This window comes from Lynx rufus, unplaced genomic scaffold (genome assembly GCF_022079265.1).
Source record: "Lynx rufus isolate CCGP_SWC_20201006 ecotype Redwood Valley unplaced genomic scaffold, mLynRuf1.p SCAF_9, whole genome shotgun sequence".
Taxonomy (NCBI): domain Eukaryota; kingdom Metazoa; phylum Chordata; class Mammalia; order Carnivora; family Felidae; genus Lynx; species Lynx rufus.
The window spans coordinates 100,300,888-100,321,363 of NW_025814897.1; the positions used below are offsets into that span (position 1 = coordinate 100,300,888).

The following is a 20,476-nucleotide window of genomic DNA, read 5'->3' on the forward strand; positions in this document are numbered from 1 at the left end:
GTTTAGTCCCTGGTCTCAAAAATTCTGACGGCTCATCCATCCCTTCCGGGGTTTCACAGATCCTTTCTGGAGCTGGATGTCGATCTCTGGGACTTCTGAGGAAAATCATCCTAGTCACTTTCCTGAAGGCAGGTAAATCCTTGGACCCCAAAACGGAGAAGCGTTGGCTGGGGCAGCCATTTCGGATGTGGCCACTAGATGGCGCCAGAGGACTGGGCGGAGGAAGCCATTCTTGGTTCAACTGTGGGAGGGCGATGGAAGAAAATAGCATCCTTAAAGTAACTAGAAGGCAGAGAGGGGATGCCTAAAAATCAACAGGGCTGAGGAAGTGCCCTTGCCAGCACTCTGTAGCTTTCCCCCTTATAATTTAGTATACAAAAAATTTAGATAAAAAGAAGGGGGAAAATCCCGTGTGGTCTCCAAGCAACAAGATGGCCTCCAATGATACTTACTCTCTGGTCCTCGTAGCCAGGTGGTCCCCTTGTGCCTTGTACCAGGGTTGGTCTGTGTGACCAGCAGAATGTAGCAGAAGTGATGGTGTGTTGCTTCTGAGATTAGGTCGTAAACATCTCAGATGTTTAGGTTGTAAACATCTCTGCAGCTCACTCTCGGGAGCAGCCCTGGGAGCGGCCCACGTGGCGAGGAACTGAACCTCTTGCCGGCAGCCAGGTGGTCTTGGAAGTAGAGTCTCCAACTCCAGTCAGGCCTTCAGATGATTGCAGCCCCGGCTTACAGGCTGACTGTAGCCTCCTGGGAGACCTTGAGCCAGACCTGCCAGCTAAGCCACTCCAAGATTCCTGATCCTCAGAAACTGCTTTGGAGTCAGACGGACCCGATTTGCCTGCGATTCTATAGACAAGTCACTTCGCTTCTTGGAACCTCTAGGTCTTTGTGAGAATAATAGCATTTACTGATAATGCGTGGAACATAATAGCGTTTACTCATAGCTTAAGTGAGATAATTTGTTCAAAATTCAAGTTTAACTGCTAGCTGCTTTTCTGTATAGGCAGAGGCAGGAAGTTTCCTTGGAGTAGATGTCTTTGTTCTGAGAAGTTAATTGAGCGCCCTGCTTAGTTATGCAGATATAGTAAGTGTAGGAACCTTTTGTTACGATGTCTTTCCTGAGGCAGAGCACAAAGTACCTCTCCCCTTGGTATGCACAATTTTGCACACAGAGCAAGGGGCTTTCTGGGAAGGAAGGACTGAAGCCCTTAACTTTTGGTCTCTGAGATTTGCAATTAAGGAAACCTGTTTTGGTGGTTCCTGGTAACATTGACCATGATCCATCAACATGAATGAATATTAAAAGCTGCAAGAGGGAGCCCTCCATGAAGGAAAGAGGGGCCAGTGTTGGTGATGTAGGTTCAGCACCAGGGTTTGTGTGGGGGCTTGATTTGTACAGCACGTGCTGGCTGTACCAGCCATACTGGACCCCATGACCTTGGGACTCAAGTATGGAGTCCGACCCTGCCATGGTGAGGTCTAGACCTGGGCGGTAGACCCACATCCATCAGATGACCCAGGACCAATTACATGGCAATGACCAAAGACAGTGCCTGGTCGGATTTTTAATTCCTCTCTTCCTACATGGCCTTTGGCAGCAGCAGTCCTTTGGATTGAGAATTCCTCAGTTCTTGGACAATTTGGGATGGAGAAGGGGTCCAGCATTATGTGGGGGAGATAGTGGACTTCTGTTAATAAGACAAGTGTGGCCTTGAGCTATTAGTTGTGTAGATAAAAAATGTGATTTCATTTGTATTTTCCAGATGGTGAGCTAGAGTGTATGACTTGGGTAAACTAACTGCTGTTATAACCAACAAGTCCCAGAATCTCAATGGCTTAATAGCCATGTCACAATTTAAAGTAGCTGGCACCATTCAAGGACCCAGGCTGGTACAGGTTCCATTCCATCTCACCCAAACCTATGAAGGTCATTCAGAGTGTTAACTTTCTAGCTGGCAGGTGATAAAGAGAACGTGGAAAACAGTGTGTGGGAGGTTTTTTGTTTTTTTTTTTTTTAATATTTTTTTCCTAATGTTTATTTATTTTTGAGAGAGGAGACAGGGTGCAAGTAGGGGAGGGTCAGAGAGAGACGGAGACACAGAATCTGAAGCCGGCTCCAGGCTTCAAGCAGTCAGCAAAAGCCTGACATGGGGCTTGAACTCACAAACCGTGAGATCATGACCTGAGCTGAAGTCGGAGGTTCAACCAACTGAGCCACCCAGGCGCCCCTGGGAGGTTTCTATGGGTCAAGTTCGGAAATGACATATATCGTTTTCAGCCACATTCCTTTGACAGGGAAACAGCGTTTAGCTGGGTACCCAGGAAGCAGAGGAGAACTGAGGGTGTTGGTGAGTGCTGGTGTTCTGTGCCATATTGGGCAAGCCAATAGATATAGTGCTTAGCATAGTGCCTGGCACCTAGCAGGGATTCCGTAAATGGTGGCATCTTCCCTCTTTCCAGAGACACCTGTGTGGGGAAGGAGTAGATGGGAAAGAAATGGCCTCTGTGCTTCTGCTTGGGCATGGTGACCCAACTGCTTCTAAATGTCTTGTTTTGTGGCTCTAACAGGGGGACTGGGGGGTGCTGAGTCCTGGGTTGGGTGTACAGTGTGGTTGTAGGAGGAGTCTGGTTCATCCGTGTCCTCGCGGCCTCCAATCACGCCTTTAATTACTTACGTGTAGCTCCTGGGGATCTCAAGGAGGTCAGAGAATTCCCAGCTCTGAAATCCCCCCAAGGGATGACATTAATTTGCTTCTTTGCAAACTTTTCCTAACTCTTTGCCTCAGCTCCTTGGAGTATAATTAGTTGCCAAAGACTGTCATCATGCCACAAAGCTGGGTGCGGGCCACAGAAGATAGAGCATAGATCTCACAGAACAGGGAACTAATTGGCTCTTTTCCTTCCCTTGATGATGATTGTAGCAGCAGAGAACTTTTTCTGCTAAATAAGAAGAGGCCGGATATCTGAGTTGTGGAGAGTTAATGGAAACAATTGAGAATACATGGATTTGAACAACAAGCTAGTATTATTTTTTTTACATCTATAGTATCATGTTTGCACAATGTTTTTTAATGTGCTTTTTTTTCTTTAATGCTTGATATATTTTGAAGCTCTTTTAATAGCAGTATACATAGCCTGTATCTATTAGTCACCTTGGGCTGCCATAACAAATACCATACTGAGTGGTTTAAACAACATGAATTTATTTTTCATAGGTCTGCAGACCAGAAGTACAAGATCAGGGTGCTGGTGGGGTTGGTTCCGAGGTGAGGGTTCTCTTCCTGGCTTGCAGAATTGCTTTCTAGCTGTGTCTTCACAAGGCCCTGGGGGGGCGGGGGTGGGGATGGAGGGGGACCCAGTGCCTTCTCTCTCTTCCTCTTCTTAGAAGCTGCTAATCCTGTCAAGAGGATCCTACCCTCATGATCTCATCTAACCCTAATTACCTTCCAAGGGCCCCATCTCCAAATACCATCATGGTCACGATGAAGATTAGGGCTTCAACAGATGAATTTCTGGGAGACAGTTCTGTCCATAGCACCATTCATTTTTTTTTTATTTCTTTAAATTATTTTTAAATTTCAGCTTTATTGAGGTATAATTGACAAATAAAATTGTAGGATATTTAAAGTGTACATTATGGTGATTTGATATACATATACATGTACATTTTGAAAGGATTCCCCCATGTAGTTAATTGATAAATCCATCATCTCACACAGTTATCTTTTTTGGGTGTGTGTGTGTGAGAGCATTCAAGTTTTACTCTCAGCAAATTTCACTTACACTAAACAGTGTTACCAAATTCAGTCACCATGATTTACCTGAGAACCCCAGACCTTATTCTTCTTACCTTCTTATAGGTGAAAGTTTGTTTCCTTTTATCAACCTCTCCATAACTCCTCCTTCCCCCCCTACCAGGCTCTGGTAACCACCTCCTACTGTTTCCAGGTTTCTACTGTTTCCATGAATTTGACTTAATTTTCTTTTCTTTTCTTTTCTTTTCTTTTCTTTTCTTTTCTTTTCTTTTTTTTTTTGGTTCCACATATAAGTGATACTATGCAGTATTTGACTCATCTCATTTGGCATAATACCTCAAGGCCCACCCATGTTGTTGCAAATAGCAGGATTCCGTTCCTTTTTATGACTTAATATTCCATTGTATATTTGTGTACCCCATCTTCTTTATCCATTCAACTGTGGATGGATGCTTAGGTTATTTCTTTTTTGGGAGAGGTTTTTTTTTTTTTTTTTTTTTTTTGAGAGGTTACAAGTGAGCAAGGGCAGAGACAGAGGGAGAGAGAATCCCATGAGAGGCAGAGAGAGAGAGAGAGAGAGAGGGAGGGAGAAAACTGGGGCTCACCCAAAGTGGGGCTTGTGCTCACCTGAAGTGGGGTTTGAGCTCACCCGATGCAGGACTTGAACTCTTGGATTGTGAGATCATGACCTGGGCTGAGGTCAGATGTTTAACCAACTGAGCCACCCAGACACCCCTTTTTTTATTATTTATTATTCTTTTATTAGAAAGAGCGAGTGAGCAGGGGAGAGGGGCAGAGAGATTGTGAGAGAGAATCCCAAGCAGGCTACATGCCAGGCATGGAGTCTGACCAGGGGCTCGATCCCATGACCCTGGGATTATGACCTGAGCCAAAATCCAGAGCCAGACACTCAACTGACTGAGCTACCCAGGTGCCCCTGTTGGGAGGTTTTTGATTACTGATTCAATCTCCTTATTAGTAATTGGTTTGTTCAGATTTTCTATTTCTTTATGTATTGGAAGGTTGGAAGGTTGTATGTTTCTAGGAATTTATCCATTACTTTTATTTTTATTTATTTATTTATTTATTTTTTTCAACGTTTATTTATTTTTGGGACAGAGAGAGACAGAGCATGAACGGGGGAGGGGCAGAGAGAGAGGGAGACACAGAATCGGAAGCAGGCTCCAGGCTCTGAGCCATCAGCCCAGAGCCCGACGCGGGGCTCGAACTCACGGACCGCGAGATCGTGACCTGGCTGAAGTCGGACGCTTAACCGACTGCGCCACCCAGGCGCCCCTATCCATTACTTTTAGATTGTCCAATTTGTTGGCATGTAATTGTTCATAGTAGTCTCATAATCTTTTGTATTTGTGTGATATCATTTGCAATTTCTAATTTTTTATTTGAGTCCCATCTTTTATTTTATTTCGTAAGTCTTGCTAAAGACTTACGACTTACTTGTTTTTTTTCAGAAAACTACTTCTTAATTTCATTGATCTTTTCCAATTGTTTTTTAGGTATCTATTTCATTTGTTTCTGCTCTGATCTTTGTTGCTTCCTTCCTTCTACTAATTTGGGGTATTGTTTCTTCTTTCTTTTCTAGTTTTTTTGAGGTATAAAGTTAGGTTGTTTGAGATTGTTCTGTTTTCTTAAGTAGATATTTATTGCTATAAACATCTCTCAGAACTGTTTTTGCTGCATCCCATAAGTTTTAGTATGTTGTGTTTCTGTTTTATCGACTCAAGATATTTTTAAAATTTCTCTTTTAATTTCTTCTTTGACCCATGGGTTATTCAGTAGCATATTGTTTGATCTCTGTATATTTATGAATTTTTCACTTCTCTTCTTGTAATTGATTTTTATTTTTTCTTTTATTTTATATAATTTTTAAGTTTATTTATTATAAACTTATAATAATAAGTTAATTATTCTCTGAGGGGCAGAGAGAGAAGGAGAGAGAATCCCAAGCAAGCTCTGTGCTGCCATCATGGAGCCTGATGCAGGGCTAGATCTCATGATTGATTATGAGCCAAAATCAAGAGTCGGACACTTAACTGATTGAGCCACCCAGGTGCCCCTTGTAATTGATTTTTAGTTTCATACCATTGTGGTTGAAAAGATGCTTGATATGATTTCAGTATTCTTAAATTTATTACGACTTGTTTTGTGGTCTCACATGTGATCTCTTCTAGGGAAAGTTTCATGTGTCCATGAGAAGCATGTGTATTCTTTTGCTTTGGGATGGAATGTTCTGTAAATGTTACAGCTGTTTGGTCTAACATGTAGTTTAACTCCAATGTTTCCTAATTGATTTTCTGTCCGGATGATCTATCTATTGATGAAAGTGGGGTGTTGAAGTCCTCTACTATTATTTTATTGCCATCTCTTTCTCCTTTCAGGTCTTTTAATATTTGCTTTATGTATTTAGGTCTTCCTATGTTGGATGCATAGATATTTACAAATGTTATATCTTTTTGTTGCAATGACTCCTTTATCACTATATAATGACCTTCTTTGTCTTTTATTATAGTCTGGGGCTTAAAGTCTGTTTTACTTAATATAAGTATAGCTACTCTTGTTTTCTTTTGGTTTCCATTTGCATGGAATATTTTTTTCCATTCCTTCACTTTCAGTGTATCATTAAGCTGAAGGGAGAATTTTGTAAGCAGCTTATAGTTGGGTCTTGTTTTTTAATCCATTCCGCCACTCTGTATCTTTGATTGGATAACTTAGTCCATTTACATTTAGAGTAATTATTGTTAGGTATGGACTAACTACTGCCATTAATTGTTTTTTGGCTCTTTGTAATTCTTTTCTTCCTTTCTTCTAGTCTTGCTCCCTTGTGATGATTTTCTGTAGTGATGTTCCTTTCTCTTTTGTGTATTCACTGCAGGTTTTTGCTTTCTGGTTACCATGAATTTTACATAAAATATCTTGTGTTTATAATAGTCTATTTTAAGCTCATAACAACTTAAGTTCAATTATATACTAAAGCTACATTTTTACTCCTTCCCTCATTTTATGTTTTTGATGTCACAATTACCTGTGTATCCATTAACAAATTATTGGGGTTATGGTTATTTTTAGTACTTCTGTCTTTTACCTTTATACTAGAGTTGTAAGTGATTTATTACCTACTGCCATTACAGCACTGGAATATTCTGAATTTAATTGTATTTTACCTTTAGCAGTGAGATTTATACCTTCATATGTTTTCATGTTACTAATTAGCATCCTTCCAGTTTAGCTTAAAGAACTCCCTTTAATATTTCTTCTAAGGCTGGTCTAGTGGTGGTGATTCCTTTTGCTTGTCCAAAAAACTCTTTATCTCTCCTTCAATTCTGAAAGATAGCTTTACCAGGTCGAGTATTCTTGGTTGGTAGTTTTTTTTCTTTCAGCACTTTGAATATACCATGCCACTCCCTTCTGGCCTGCATAGTTTCTGTGAAAAATGTGTGGATCATCTTATGGGGGTTCTTTTATACGTAACATGTCGTTTTTCTCTAGGTGCTTTAAAGTTTGTCTTTAACTTTTGACAATTTAGTTACAAAGTGTCTTAGTGTGGGTCTCTTTCAATTCATCTTATTTGGAACTGTCTGAGTTTCCTGGGTCTGGATCATCTATTTTCCTTCTCTAGGTTAGGGTAATTTTCATGATTTCTTTGAAAAAGCTTTCTGCCCCTTTCTTTCTCTCTTCTCCTTCTGAGACCCCTGTAATGTGAATATTGGTCTGCTTGATGATATCCTATAGTCCCCTCATGTTATCTTCTCTTTTTCATACTTTTTTCTTTTTGGATGAATTCCACTGACGTGTCTTTGAGTTTATTGATCTTTTCTTTTGCTTGATGTAGTCTGGTATTGAACCTCTATTGAATTTTTCAGTTCAGTTTTTGTATTCTTTAGCTCTGTGATTTCTCTGGTACTTATATTTTCTTTTTGTTGAAATTCTCACTTTGTTCATGCATCGTTCTCCTAACCTTGGTGAGCATATTTATGACCATTATTTTGAACTCTTTATCAGATAAATCACTTTATTTCATTAAGGCCTATTTCTGGAATTTTATCTTGCTCTTTTGTTTGGCACATATTCCTCTGTTTTCCTTGACTCTCTGTTGGTTTCTGTGCATTAGATAAAAGAGCCATCTCTCCTAGTCTTGATGGAGCGGTGTCTTGTAAGAAATGAACCTAATTATTCAGCCTGGCCTGAGCTTTTGGTTTTCTCTCAAACCTATGTGCAAGATGCTTTCTTTGTGTTTAGTGGCTTTCAGTAGATGAGGGTGAACCACGACCTGTAAGTGTCCCAAAGGGGAGGATCTCATCAAGAAACAGGCTGATTGAAAGCCAGACCCTTAGGCAGTAGCTTTTATTTAAAAAAAAAATTTTTTTTTTCAACGTTTATTTATTTTTGGGACAGAGAGAGACAGAGCATGAACGGGGGAGGAGCAGAGAGAGAGGGAGACACAGAATCGGAAACAGGCTCCAGGCTCTGAGCCATCAGCCCAGAGCCTGACGCGGGGCTCGAACTCCCAGACCGCGAGATCGTGACCTGGCTGAAGTCGGACGCTCAACCGACTGCGCCACCCAGGCGCCCCAGGCAGTAGCTTTTAAAGTATATAAATAAGCCTCTTTCAGGAAAGACTGGGGAATGGGCATTTCTGTCTGTTTCCTTTGTTCTAGGACCTGGTTAAGGAGTGTTTCTTTGTTTGCTGCAGTCCTATGGGACCAGTGAATGCAAGCCCCACTGCCCACAAGAGTCAGGTGATTGAGGGGGGCATACTCTGGGAGCAGCCACAAAACCTGGGGCACCAGATAAGCTCCTGCCAGGGGGACACTGATGACCTGGAATGGGCCAGGGAGAGAAGGTGGAGATAGTGTCCACTGGCCTTCTTGGTCTTTAGGGAGGATTGCAGTCAGCCCCTAGATGTGTGCTAAATTAGAAGCCTGAATCTTAGGCATTGGCTTTTAAAGTATGTAAATAAGCCTCTTTGAGAAGAAGACTTGGAGAGAGGCATTTCTGCCTGCTTCCTCTGGCTGAGCCTTGGGGGACCACCCAGAGTGTGTCCTCATGAGCCCGTTAAGAACTGTTTCTTTGCTATAATTTTGTGGGTCTCATGGATGCAAGCCATGTTGGCTTTCAGAGCTCCATACCATTGGCAGAATGCTTTCACCTTCACTTCCACGCCATTCAGTTCTCTATACAACCCTGGGAAGTAGTAGGAAATGTAGTTTACCTCCATTTTAAAATGAGATAAAAGACCAAAGGTTAGCAAGATCAATGTCAGCATTTGTTTTTGGTATCAATCCTGTATGTTTTAATATTATTCTAATATTTTGGTAATATTTCTTCATATTCCTTTATTAGAATATACATGCCTGGCATTCCACATCGCTTGGAGGCTATTAGAGGCAACCGTACTATATATTACAAAATGGACTGTGTTTAGGTGTCAGATTTCTCTGTATAAACATTGAGTGCACTCAGGGCCATGAGACTGTCTCTTTGCCTAAAGTCAACTACTAGTGACTGGTAGAATGGGTCCTTCGAAGTAGGTCTTTAGATTTCAAATCCAAGGCTGTGCTATATTGCACTGTTTCTCATGGGATGAAGTTTAAGAGGTGATGACTGACTTGTTTCCAGCAACCCTTTTGGAAACTGGTACAATGCAGGCTATACCAGCCCCACTAAGCTTCACACCAGAGTCTCTCTTATTTCTGTCCAACAACCTCCCGACCCACAGTCTTTTCATGGCATTTTTCACCTCTGTGTTTCTCAGGGTGTAGATCAGAGGGTTTAACATGGGTGTGATGATGGTATAAAACACAGCCACCATCTTGTCCTCAGTAAAAGTGGTGGAAGGCCTTAGGTAGATGAAGAGGCAGGGGACAAAGAACAAGATCACCACTGTGATGTGGGAAGCACATGTAGACAGGGCCTTGCGCCTCCCCTCTGACGAGCGGGTCTTAAAGGAAAGCAAGATGACAATGTAAGAGCCCATAAGAATGACAAAGCAGCTCAGTGAAATCATGCCACTGTTAGCTATCACAATGAGCCCCACCATGTATGTCTCTGTGCAAGCCAGCTTCAGTAAAGGGTGGACATCACAGAAGTAGTGGTCAATCAGGTTGGGGCCACAGAACGGCAGTTGTACAGTGAGGATGGTCTGGATGAAGGAATGCACAAACCCTCCTAACCAACAGGTTACCACCAGTATAGAGCAGACCTTCTGGTCCATGATGGTCATATAGCGCAGAGGCTTACAGATAGCCACGTACCTGTCATAGGCCATCACTGTGAGAATAAAGATCTCTGTGCAGCCAAACAGATGGCAGAAAAAGAGCTGGACCATACAACCAACAAAGGAGATGCTCTTGACTTTGGCTTGGGAATCAATAATCAGCTTGGGGGCTGTAACAGAGGAGTAGCAGATGTCGACAGAGGATAGGAAGCTGAGGAAGAAGTACATTGGAGAGTTGAGATTGGGACTCCTTTGAATAGTCATTATAATGAGAAAATTTCCAGTCATGAGTGTCATGTAAAAGAGTAAGAACAGAAAGAAGCATAGTTGCTGCACTTTCTCATTTTGGGAAAGACCCATGAAGATAAATTCTGTGACATTATTTTCCATGGAAACTAGGAAGCTCACAAGAGGGAAATACAGTGTGACTTTACCTATAGGAAAAAAGTATGAAAGACAATTAGATTTGGGCACATGGTACCATAACATTGTTATTGTTTTTTTAAAAATTATTCTCTGGGGCGCCTGGGTGGCTCAGTTGGTTGAGCGTCTGACTTCAGGTCAGGTCACGATCTCGCGGTCTGTGAGTTCGAGCCCCGCGTCAGGCTCTGTGCTGACAGCTCGGAGCCTGGAGCCTGCTTCAGATTCTGTGTCTCCCTCTCTCTCTGCCCCTCCCCCACTCATGCTCTGTCTCTTTGTCAAAAATAAATAAACATTAAAAAAACTAAAAAAAATTATTCTCAAAATTTGTCACTTAAGGTATTGGTTTAGGTAAAGTATGTTTCTTGAAATTATCAGAGATGGGGGACTGTGTGGGAGGAGAAAGAGAGAGAGAAAGAGAAAGGAAAAAAGAAAAGTCTGACAGGCTTTAAACAGATTTAGGAATACAGTCTAGGCTCTCCTCCTGTGTCAGTAGTCCAAATTATTGTTGCTCCGGAATTTAAATTAAATCTCTCTGTTAAATTAAGCCTCTGAGTGGTAACCCTCAGTCTCTTTACTCCAGGATGCTTTTCATCCTTGTTTTAGTTGATGTATGGAATTTACAAAAATACACACACACACACACACACACACACACACACACAAACACACACACATTTGCGATCATAAGTAAGTCTTAAAATGTACACTTTGAGTCAAATCTAGGATGTAACTAGCTTTTTTTTTTTATGTTTATTTTTGAGAGAGAGAGAGAGCACGAGCAGGGGAGGGGCAGAGAGAGAAGGGGACAGAGGATCCAGAAGCAGGCCCCACGCTGACAGCAGCGAGCCTGATGTGGGGCTTGAACTTACAAATCGTGAGATCATGACCTGAGCCAAAGTCAGACGCTCAACTGGCTCAGCCACCAAGGAGCCCCCTAACTAGCCTTTTTATGAGACCCCTTGGCTTCCCAAATTCCTGATAGCCTGATTAGCTTTGTTGTATTTTAGATTATTCTAGGACTTCACTCTTTGTCATTTCTTATATGTCTGAAAGTCAGGAAAAATGCATAGAGGCTTCACAGAAAGGGACTGCCACCTGCAAGATCCTCAAGACTTCAGATCCCAGTTGACATTAGTTGTTATAAAGTATGGAGAGGAAATAACTCTTGAGTAGGTTTAGATCTTTTAGATCTTAATAATAACCAACTGTGAGTTCTGGGGCAAGTTACTTAACAATGATAGAGACCCAGTTTCTTTGGCCATTGGTGTAACCTCTACATAAACACCAGAGTCTCCTCTGCTTTAGCCTTTTGTCATGGAGTTTGGGGTCATCCTTTCATTGTGTTGTGTTGTGTTGTGTTGTATTTACTTACTTATTTTTACATTAAAAAATGTTTATTTTTGAGAGGGAGAGAGAGAGAACACATGAGCAGGAGAGGGGCAGAGAGAGAGAAAGACACAGAATTTAAAGCAGACTCCAGGCTCTGAGGTGTCAGCACAGAGCCTGATACAAAGCTGGAACTCATGGACTGAGAGATCATGACCGGAGCCAAAGTCAGCGGCTTAACCAGCTGAGCCACCCAGATGCCCCTGGGATGATCCTTTTAATACAATGAATCACTGTCACTGAATGTAGTTTTTTTGTTTCATTATCTATGTTTTCCTTTGAACCAAAAGATGTGTGAAGGTGGGGACAAGGTGTGTCTTTATTGTTGTGCAGCCTGAATGCAAATGTTCCTTTCCTTAGTTTGACCATTTAAGCCTCACTTTCTTCATCCTTCAAATAGAAATGCTACTATCCACTTCAGAGAATTATTTTCAATACCAAAGCTAGCCCTGCATATAGTAAGCACTCACGGAATTATGCCCTTTCATTTTCCAGCCAGGTTGCCAGTACTTAAGACATTTTATAATGAAAAATTTCAAACGTACACAAAATGGAGATAGTTGTATTATAAGCTCTCATACATTGACCACTCAGATTAAAAAAATGATTCATGTTTTACTACATTTGGATCATCCATCCCTCTTTTTCACTTGTTTGCCAGGTATCTTAATGCAATTCCCAGTCGTCATGCCATTTCAACCTCTACATGGTTCATTATCCGTATCTCAGGAGCTTTCTTATGTGAGCACAAACGCCATGATCACATCTAACAAAATAACCAGTAGTTGCCTGATATCAACCCATTCATGGTCTGCTGGAGCCATGTTTTGTTCTCATCGCTCCTTTATAGCGCTTAGTTGAGTGCTCACTATGCGTGCTCCATAGGCCAGGGTAGTTCACTGTGGCTGCTGTGCACCTGCGATGTGGATAGTGTGACTAAGAAACCGATGTTCCAATTTTGTTTAAATTTAAATTTAAAAAAACATAAAGCAATGTAAAGTATTTTCATGTAATAAAATTTTGGATAAGATGCGTTAAACAAAATATTATTAAAATTAATTCCACCTATTTGTTTTGCTTTTTTATGTGGCTACCGAAACATGTAAAATGACAATGTGGCTTGTATTGTGTTTCTATCACACAGTGCTGTACTAGGGGTTAGGCTCTGGTCTAAGTGCTTAATCATACTATCTAATTTGTTTCTTGTAATTATATGAAGTACGTAGAATTATTCCCATTATTCACAAAAGGAATGAAACCCAGAAAAGTAAACTAACTTTATTTATAGTCGTGTAGCTAGTCATTGGTGGAACACAGATTCAACCTTGATAAATTCTCTTAGTCTGTGCCACATTATGTCATAAATGTACAATTTCCATTGGCATTATTTTAAAAATACTGATAATTCTTTTGGGATCTTCTTTATTATTTTAATATTTCTGGGATATGAATTGCTACTTTAATTAACTCCAAACAAAACTTAACCAAGATAGACACCAGTACTCTGATAAATTAGTGGAGTCCTGATGTCTATGTTCTTGGAAGACCCATAGGCCTTACCGCCAAACAGTAGTTTCTGCTACAGCATAGGCACAGTCTCAGAAAATGGTGCAGATTGTGGAAAAGCATATTCAAACTCTGCCATTTCTCCTGCCAGAGTCTAGGACTCAGTAGGATCCTCTGTCTCACCTTCCCCCCTCTGCCACTGTCACCTGCCATGTGGTGCTGGGCCTAGACATAGATTATTCCACAGTCTGGAATGCATCACTACTTTAAAAAAATTTTTTTTATATTTATTTTTGAGAGAGAGACAGAGTGTGAGCAGGGGAGGAACAGCGAGAGAGGGAGACACAGAATCTGAAGCAGGCTCCAGGCTCTGAGCTGTCAGCACAGAGCCCGACTCGGGGCTCGAACTCATGAACTGTGAGATCATGACCTGAGCTGAAGTTGGCTACTTAACTGACCGAGCCACCCAGGTGCCCCTAGAATGCATCACTATCTTTTAACCTGTAGTAGGATAAGGACAGAAGCAAATGGATGAGGGTTAGTCTTCACCAAATGCTAAATTTTAGTGCCTTGACTAAATGCTGACTCACTGAAAACATTTGTCCACAGACATTTCTTGAAAGAGGTAGCTTTCTAAAAGTCTGCAGTAAAGGCATTTTCTGACCCCTTCAGATGTCCTCTGTTTCTTTCTATCATAATATTTAAAATCACTGTCTTTGGGGTACCTGGGTGGCTCAGTTGGTTAAGCGTCTGACTTTGGCTCAGGTCATGATCTCATGGTTCGTTGAGTTCGAGCCCCATGTCGGGCTCTGTGCTGACAGCTCAGAGCCTGGAGCTTGCTTCAAATTCCATGTCTCCTTCTCTCTCTGCCCCTCCCTTGCTTGTGCTGTCTTTCAAAAATAAAAAAATAAACATTAAAAAAATAAAAAAGAAAATCACTGTCTTTTAGACTACTTGTGTGTCTCCCCCAATGGACTGTGTGTCACTTAAATGCAGAGTTCATTCCTATTTGTATAGGTTTTCAGAACTTGACCCTAGGCCAGGGACATATGTTAGGTATTCAGTAAACTTTGTAGGAGGAAGAGAGGGAGAGGAAGAAAGAAGATGAGAGTTACTAGTTTATGAATCTTTCTAGATGGTCTAGCTATTGTCCAGCATAGAATACTGCTTAACAACACAAACTCTTATCAGATAGAGCTGGATTTTCAACCCCTAGGCACGCCAATACCAACTGTGTTGATTTAACCATGTAAGGTTAGCTATTTACTTATTGTCCTCATCTCTAAAGTAGAGATAAATAGTTCCTGCCTCATAGAGTTGGTGTGAGAATTAAAATAATGCATGTAAAGCTTAGCATAGTGTCTGGTCCATTAGAAGTACTTATGAAATTTTAGTTATTGTCATTTTTATCCTGTACATTGTTAATATGGGAAATATGAAGCAAAGAAGAAAGGTGATAAAAATGATTTCACTTACCTGGAGAGTATGAAACTCTCCCTTCCCATCATTTCCTACTTCTGAGTCCTATGAATCCTCTACCTAGCTGTTACCCCTCCAAACACCATTCCTATTCCAGTAGTCTCATATTTCTGTGGTCAGTGCATAACATATACGAATAACATATATGTATTTCATAACATATATGAAAAAAGTAGTCTGTCTCCCATTGCTTAAAATTTCTGTCTGGGTCATAAAGCAAAGTTATTTGTCTTGGAGCCTGAAGCAAACCTAAGTTTACGTTAAGTTCTTGGCAGGTGTTCAGTAAACAACAAGGACGGAGGAAGTATGATAGAAACGTGTGACTTTGGGGACCATCCTGAAGGTTAACTTACTCTCTTCCTGACATCCAGCGTTGTCTTCCAGCTTGGTGTAAATTCAGGCAAAGGCTTTTTCATATCTGAATTCTATGGCTTGGGAAGGAGAAAGAAAAGCCCCATGATACTCAGAGGATACTGTGTTCTGCATCACTGTTTTAAGCTATGAGCTCCCATGAGCCTTTAATTGGCTTCCCCTGTTGAAAGTTCTTACCAAAGATACAAATAACTTTACCCACTTCATCGTCCAGGTGTGGGGCCCACTTGGGAGAGGACTTTTTAGAATGAATTCCCCTGTTTTTATGGCCACTGGAGGTGGATCATCCTAGATTTCCTGTCTGATACTCATCCTTTAATCCAACAACAGTGGATTCCATTGATTAAGCACTTAGTATGTGTCTTCCATTATGATAAGCACTTTATACACATTCCACAGTTTTTAGAAATTTTTTATTTTATATTTAGAGCCTCAGTTGAGTTGAAATGAAATAATCATGACTGTTATTTGAGGTTCACTATCTCCATTTTTTAATATATGACTTCATACTTCACTGTTAATTAATTTAATGAATAAAATATCTGTAAGCCAATATATAATCCAAGTATTAAACATTATGGATAAATTGAATCTACCTGTGCATGCCCTTCTCTAGTGTGTCCCATTGCCTATTCCTGAATGCCAAAAAGTTAAATATATTGTAAATTATGTGTATGTTAGTGTGTTTTAAATTTGAATTTTGAGAAGGTTGAACATTTTTTCATGACTTTAGTGATAGTTGGATAGTTTTTTATATTAAATGCCTGGTTTTTGGTCCATTTTTGGATTATCTTTATTTGTAGAGGTTCATTTTATATAATCTGGATTTTTTTTGTAATCTGGGTTAAAGCCCCTTGTCATCTCTTTCTTTCTCTATCTCTGTATCTCTGTCATCTCCTCTCCCAATTTTGTAACTTCCTTTTTCTCTTTAAATGATATTTTTTGATGAATAGAAGTTCTTAATTTAATGTAATCTAATTTATTGGTATTTTCTCTTATGATAGTTGCTGTGTACTGAATGTTTGTGTCTTCCAAAATTCATATGTTGAAATCCTAATTCTCAAGGTGATGGCATTAGGAGGTGATGAGGTCATGCAGGCAGTACCCTCATGGAAGAGACCCCAGAAAGCCACTCATCCCTTCCACCACGTGAAGACAACAAAAAAATACTTTCTGTGAACCAGGAAGTGAGTTCTTACTAGATACTGAATCTGAGACTTGGTTTTGGATTTCGTAGCCTCCAGAACTGTGAGAAATAAGTTTCTGTTGTTTATAACCTACCCAGTTTGTGGTATTTTGTTATAGCAGCCCAAATGAAGTAAGATAATACTTTTTGGGTCTTCTTTTAAGAAATCCTCCCTATTGCAAGTTCATGAAATTATTTCCCATTAATCTCTAGATGCTTTATTGTTTTACTTTTCATATTTAGATCTAAAATCCATCTGGAATTAATTTTGGGCTATTCTGTGAGAGAGGGGCCAAGACAGATTTTTAATGTGAAAATCTAACTGAACTGAACTAACACCATTTATTATAAAACTTGTCTTTTATCCATGGCTCTTCTGTGCACCTTTGTAATAAACCAGATGTCCACATATGCATGTCTGCCTCTGGTTGTCCGCCACTGCCTTATTGGTCAGTTTGTCTATATTTGCATCAATATCTGTCTTTATAACTGTAATCTTGTCATAATTCTTGGCCATCAGTAGTGGAAGGCCACCAACTTTGATTATTTGAAGGTAGGTTAGATATCTTTGGCCTTTTGCATTTTCATGTACATTAAAAATATGCTTGTAAATTAGCACAAAAATATCTTCCGGGATTTTATTTGAGATTGCAATGAATCTATTTATAAAGTTGGGTGTATTTGGCACTTTAATGATCTTGAATGTTAAGTGGTATATCCTTTAATTTATCTAGGTCTTCGTTAATTTTTCTAAATGCTTTCTAAATGTTTTCTAATTTTCAGTGTTTGGGTCTTAACAAACATTTTGAAGACTTATTTAGATTTTCTACTTTTGCCTCGGATGTGAAAAACAGGGTGTTGTTTATAGCCTGTGAACAGGAAAAATCTAGATAAATTACGAATTCATAACTTTTGGGGGAATGTATTAAAGAGTTGAGGTTTTAGAACAGCTAAATATCCTGGAATATAAACCCCTCCAAGCAGAGATGAAACACAGCACTGTTTCACTGGGGAGCATTGAAGGAAGAAATGTCAAGAGCCATATAAGTGGGTAAGAAATGTAGGCTAGCATGAGACTACAGAATGCCACAGACACAATGGAGTTCAATGAAGCACACTCGTATGATATTCTCTATAGGAGCCTTCGCTGAATGCTCATGAGAAACACTGAGGACAAGGCAGTAGATTGAGGAAATCTATATTGGTGATACAAGCTTGTTTGAGGATAGCAGCTGCCACTGTGGGAAAAGCATAAAGCCTCACTCAGACCTTTCTCTCTTACAGAACAAAAGCCTTAGGTCTTGGGGAAAGAACCTTCTTGCCCCCGGGGTTCCTGTGAAGATCCACTAGGGCAGGGTGAAGCATAAAAGAAAAGAATATTCTATCCTTGAGGAGGAACAGGAGAGAGGCCTGGACCCAGATCCTACGCCAATATGATTTAAGGTCTGTTCTGCCTGCAGGTAGGGCAATAAGTCTGCCAAACTAGACCCACCAAAGATGTAAGTCGAAATTCTGCTGCCATAACAAACATGGTAACAAATGATAAATGCTTTAGGTGAGCTGATCAGTAGACTTGACACAGCAAAGAAAAGAATAGTGACCTTAAAGATAGGTTAAAATAGGGGAGCCTGGGTGGCTCAGTCAGTTGAGTGCCTGACTTTGGCTCAGGCCATGATCTCATGGTTTGTGAGTTCAAACCCTACTTTGGGCTCTGTGCTGACAAGCTCAGAGCCTGGAGCCTGCTTCAGATTCTGTGTCTCCCTCTCTCTCTGCACCTCCCCTACTTATGCTCTCTCCTTCTCTCTCTCAAAAATAAATAAACATTAAAAAAATAAAAAAAATAGGTTACTATAAATTACCAAACTGAAACATAAGCAGAAAAAAAGAGCAGGAACCCATCCCCACCAAGTACAGAGTGTGCAGGATCTCTAGGACAATATAAAAAAATTAACATTGGCATAACTGGAATCCTAAAGAGAAAACGGGGCAAAAGAAATAATTGAAGAAACAGTGACTGAGAATTTCCAAAAATAATGAAATATATCAAACTATATATCTAAAAGTCTTGGAAAAGTTGAGCAGGAAAAACAACAACAACAAAAGAAATGAAAAAACCCTATGCTGACACATCATATTCCATCTGCTGAAAATAAAAGACAATGAGAAAATCTTGAAGGCATACAGTGGAAAGAAGAAATATAAAAAAGAATATATGAATTACAGCAGACTTCTCATCAGGAACTATATATGATAGGAGACAATAGAGTAACATCTTTAATAGAGTGGTGTCTTTAAGTATTTGGAAAAAAACCTCTGTCAACTCATAATTTTATACAAATGAAAATATTTTTCAAAATGGAAGTAAAAAAAAAGATTTTTATTGCCAATCCAAAACTGAATTCATACTAGAAGACCTGCACTACAAGAATATTAGTTTTTTAGGCAGATAAGAATATTATATTTGATTGAAAGTTGGATATATACACAGAAGTGAAGAACTTCAGAATGGTTAAAGGGTAAATATAAAGGAGTATGTTTTTCTTATTTTATTTGCTCTTAAAATCAGTGATTTTTATTTTTTTATTTTTTCAAGTTTATTTATTTTGAGAGAGAGAGAGAATGCATGCAGGCACAAGCAGGGGAGGGGCAGAGAGAGAGAGGGAGAGAGAGAATCCCAAGTAGGCTCTGCACTGACAGTGTGGGGCTCAGTCCCATGAACCATGAGATCATAACCTGAACCGAAATCTAGAGTCAGACTCTTGAGCCACCCAGCATACCAAAATAAGTTATTTAAAAATTAAAAAAAAATTTTATTTTGAGAGAGACAGAGAGAGTGTGAGCAGGGGAGGGGCAGAGAGAGAGAGAGAGAGAGAGAGAGAGAGAGAGAGAATGAGAATGAGAATCCCGGGCTCCACACAGTGTACAGAGCCCAACACAGGGCTCGAACTCACAAAACCATCAGATCATGACCTGAATCAAAGTTGATCACTTAACTGACTGAGTCATCCAGATGCCCTAATAAGTGATTTTTAAAGCAAAAGTAGTAGCAATACATTCTGGGTTTGTAGTATATGTAGAAGTAAATTATATGAAAATATCATAAGAAGTGGGAGGCAGGAATTGTAAGTAAACTGTTTTTGGTTCTTAGGCTCTATGAAGTTGCATAAAAGTATTTCAAGGTAGATGATGAACGGAAGATATAATATGTTATATAATATGGTCTCTATTATATATACATATATGTATATACTAAAATATGTATATATGTATATACTAAAATATTTTAAAAAGAAGTACAAATCTATAGTGAGGTAAAATGGAATAACAAAAAATAAGCTAATTCAAAATTAGGCAGAGAATGAGGAAAAAGGGAACAAAAACAATGGAACGTAAAGAATTGGAAAGGTGTTTGGATTGAATCAAACCAAGGGGCAGGCGCCTGGGTGGTGCAGTCGGTTAAGCATCCGACTGAATCTTAGCTTAGGTCATGATCTCACAGTTTGTGAGTTTGAGCCCCACATCGGGCTCTATGCTGATGGTGTGGAGGCTGCTTAACAGTCTGTCTCTCCTTCTCTCTGCCCCTCCCCAGCTGTGCTCCTTCTGTCTCTCAAAATAAATAAATAAACTTAAAAAATTAAAAAAAAGAAGTAAGTCAAACCAGTCAATACTTACATTAAATGTAAATTATCTAAACACTAATTTAAAAATATTCAAATTATATAAAATACCAAGCCCAAATTTATCCTACCTGTAAGGCATTATTTAAATATGAAGACATATACATAGATTAGGAGTAAAATGGAACAAGATATATAATAAATGCCCTAAGCAATGAAAGCTAGAGCAACTCTATTGATATCAGACAAAGTAGACTTTAGTACAAGGAATATTACCAGAGATAAAGAGGTGACAGATGGATCAATTTGCCAAAAAGACATAATAATCCTAATAGTATTTGCATCTAACAACAAAGTCTTGAAACTACATGAAAAAGAAACACCTAACAGAACTGACTGTCCTTTTTTTTTTTTTAAACATTTACTTATTTTTGAGAGACAGAGACACAGCACAAGTGGGGGAGGGTCAGAGAGAGAGGGAAACACAGAATCTGAAGTAGGCTCCAGGCTCTGA

General features: G+C 39.8%; 1 protein-coding gene across 1 annotated transcript; it reads right to left on the bottom strand.

Moving 5' to 3' along the window:
• Nucleotides 1-9,366: 9,366 nt before the first annotated feature.
• Nucleotides 9,367-10,386, bottom strand: LOC124506200 (olfactory receptor 4S2-like). Its single transcript, XM_047072216.1, has one exon. The coding sequence runs from the start codon at nucleotides 10,381-10,383 to the stop codon at nucleotides 9,367-9,369; it is 1,017 nt and encodes a 338-aa protein (XP_046928172.1). The 5' UTR covers nucleotides 10,384-10,386.
• Nucleotides 10,387-20,476: the final 10,090 nt, after the last annotated feature.

What these genes read in the sequence shown, in the direction of transcription:
- LOC124506200 (XM_047072216.1), bottom strand. Translation starts at nt 10,383, where the DNA reads ATGGAAAATAATGTCACAGAATTTATCTTCATGGGTCTTTCCCAAAAT.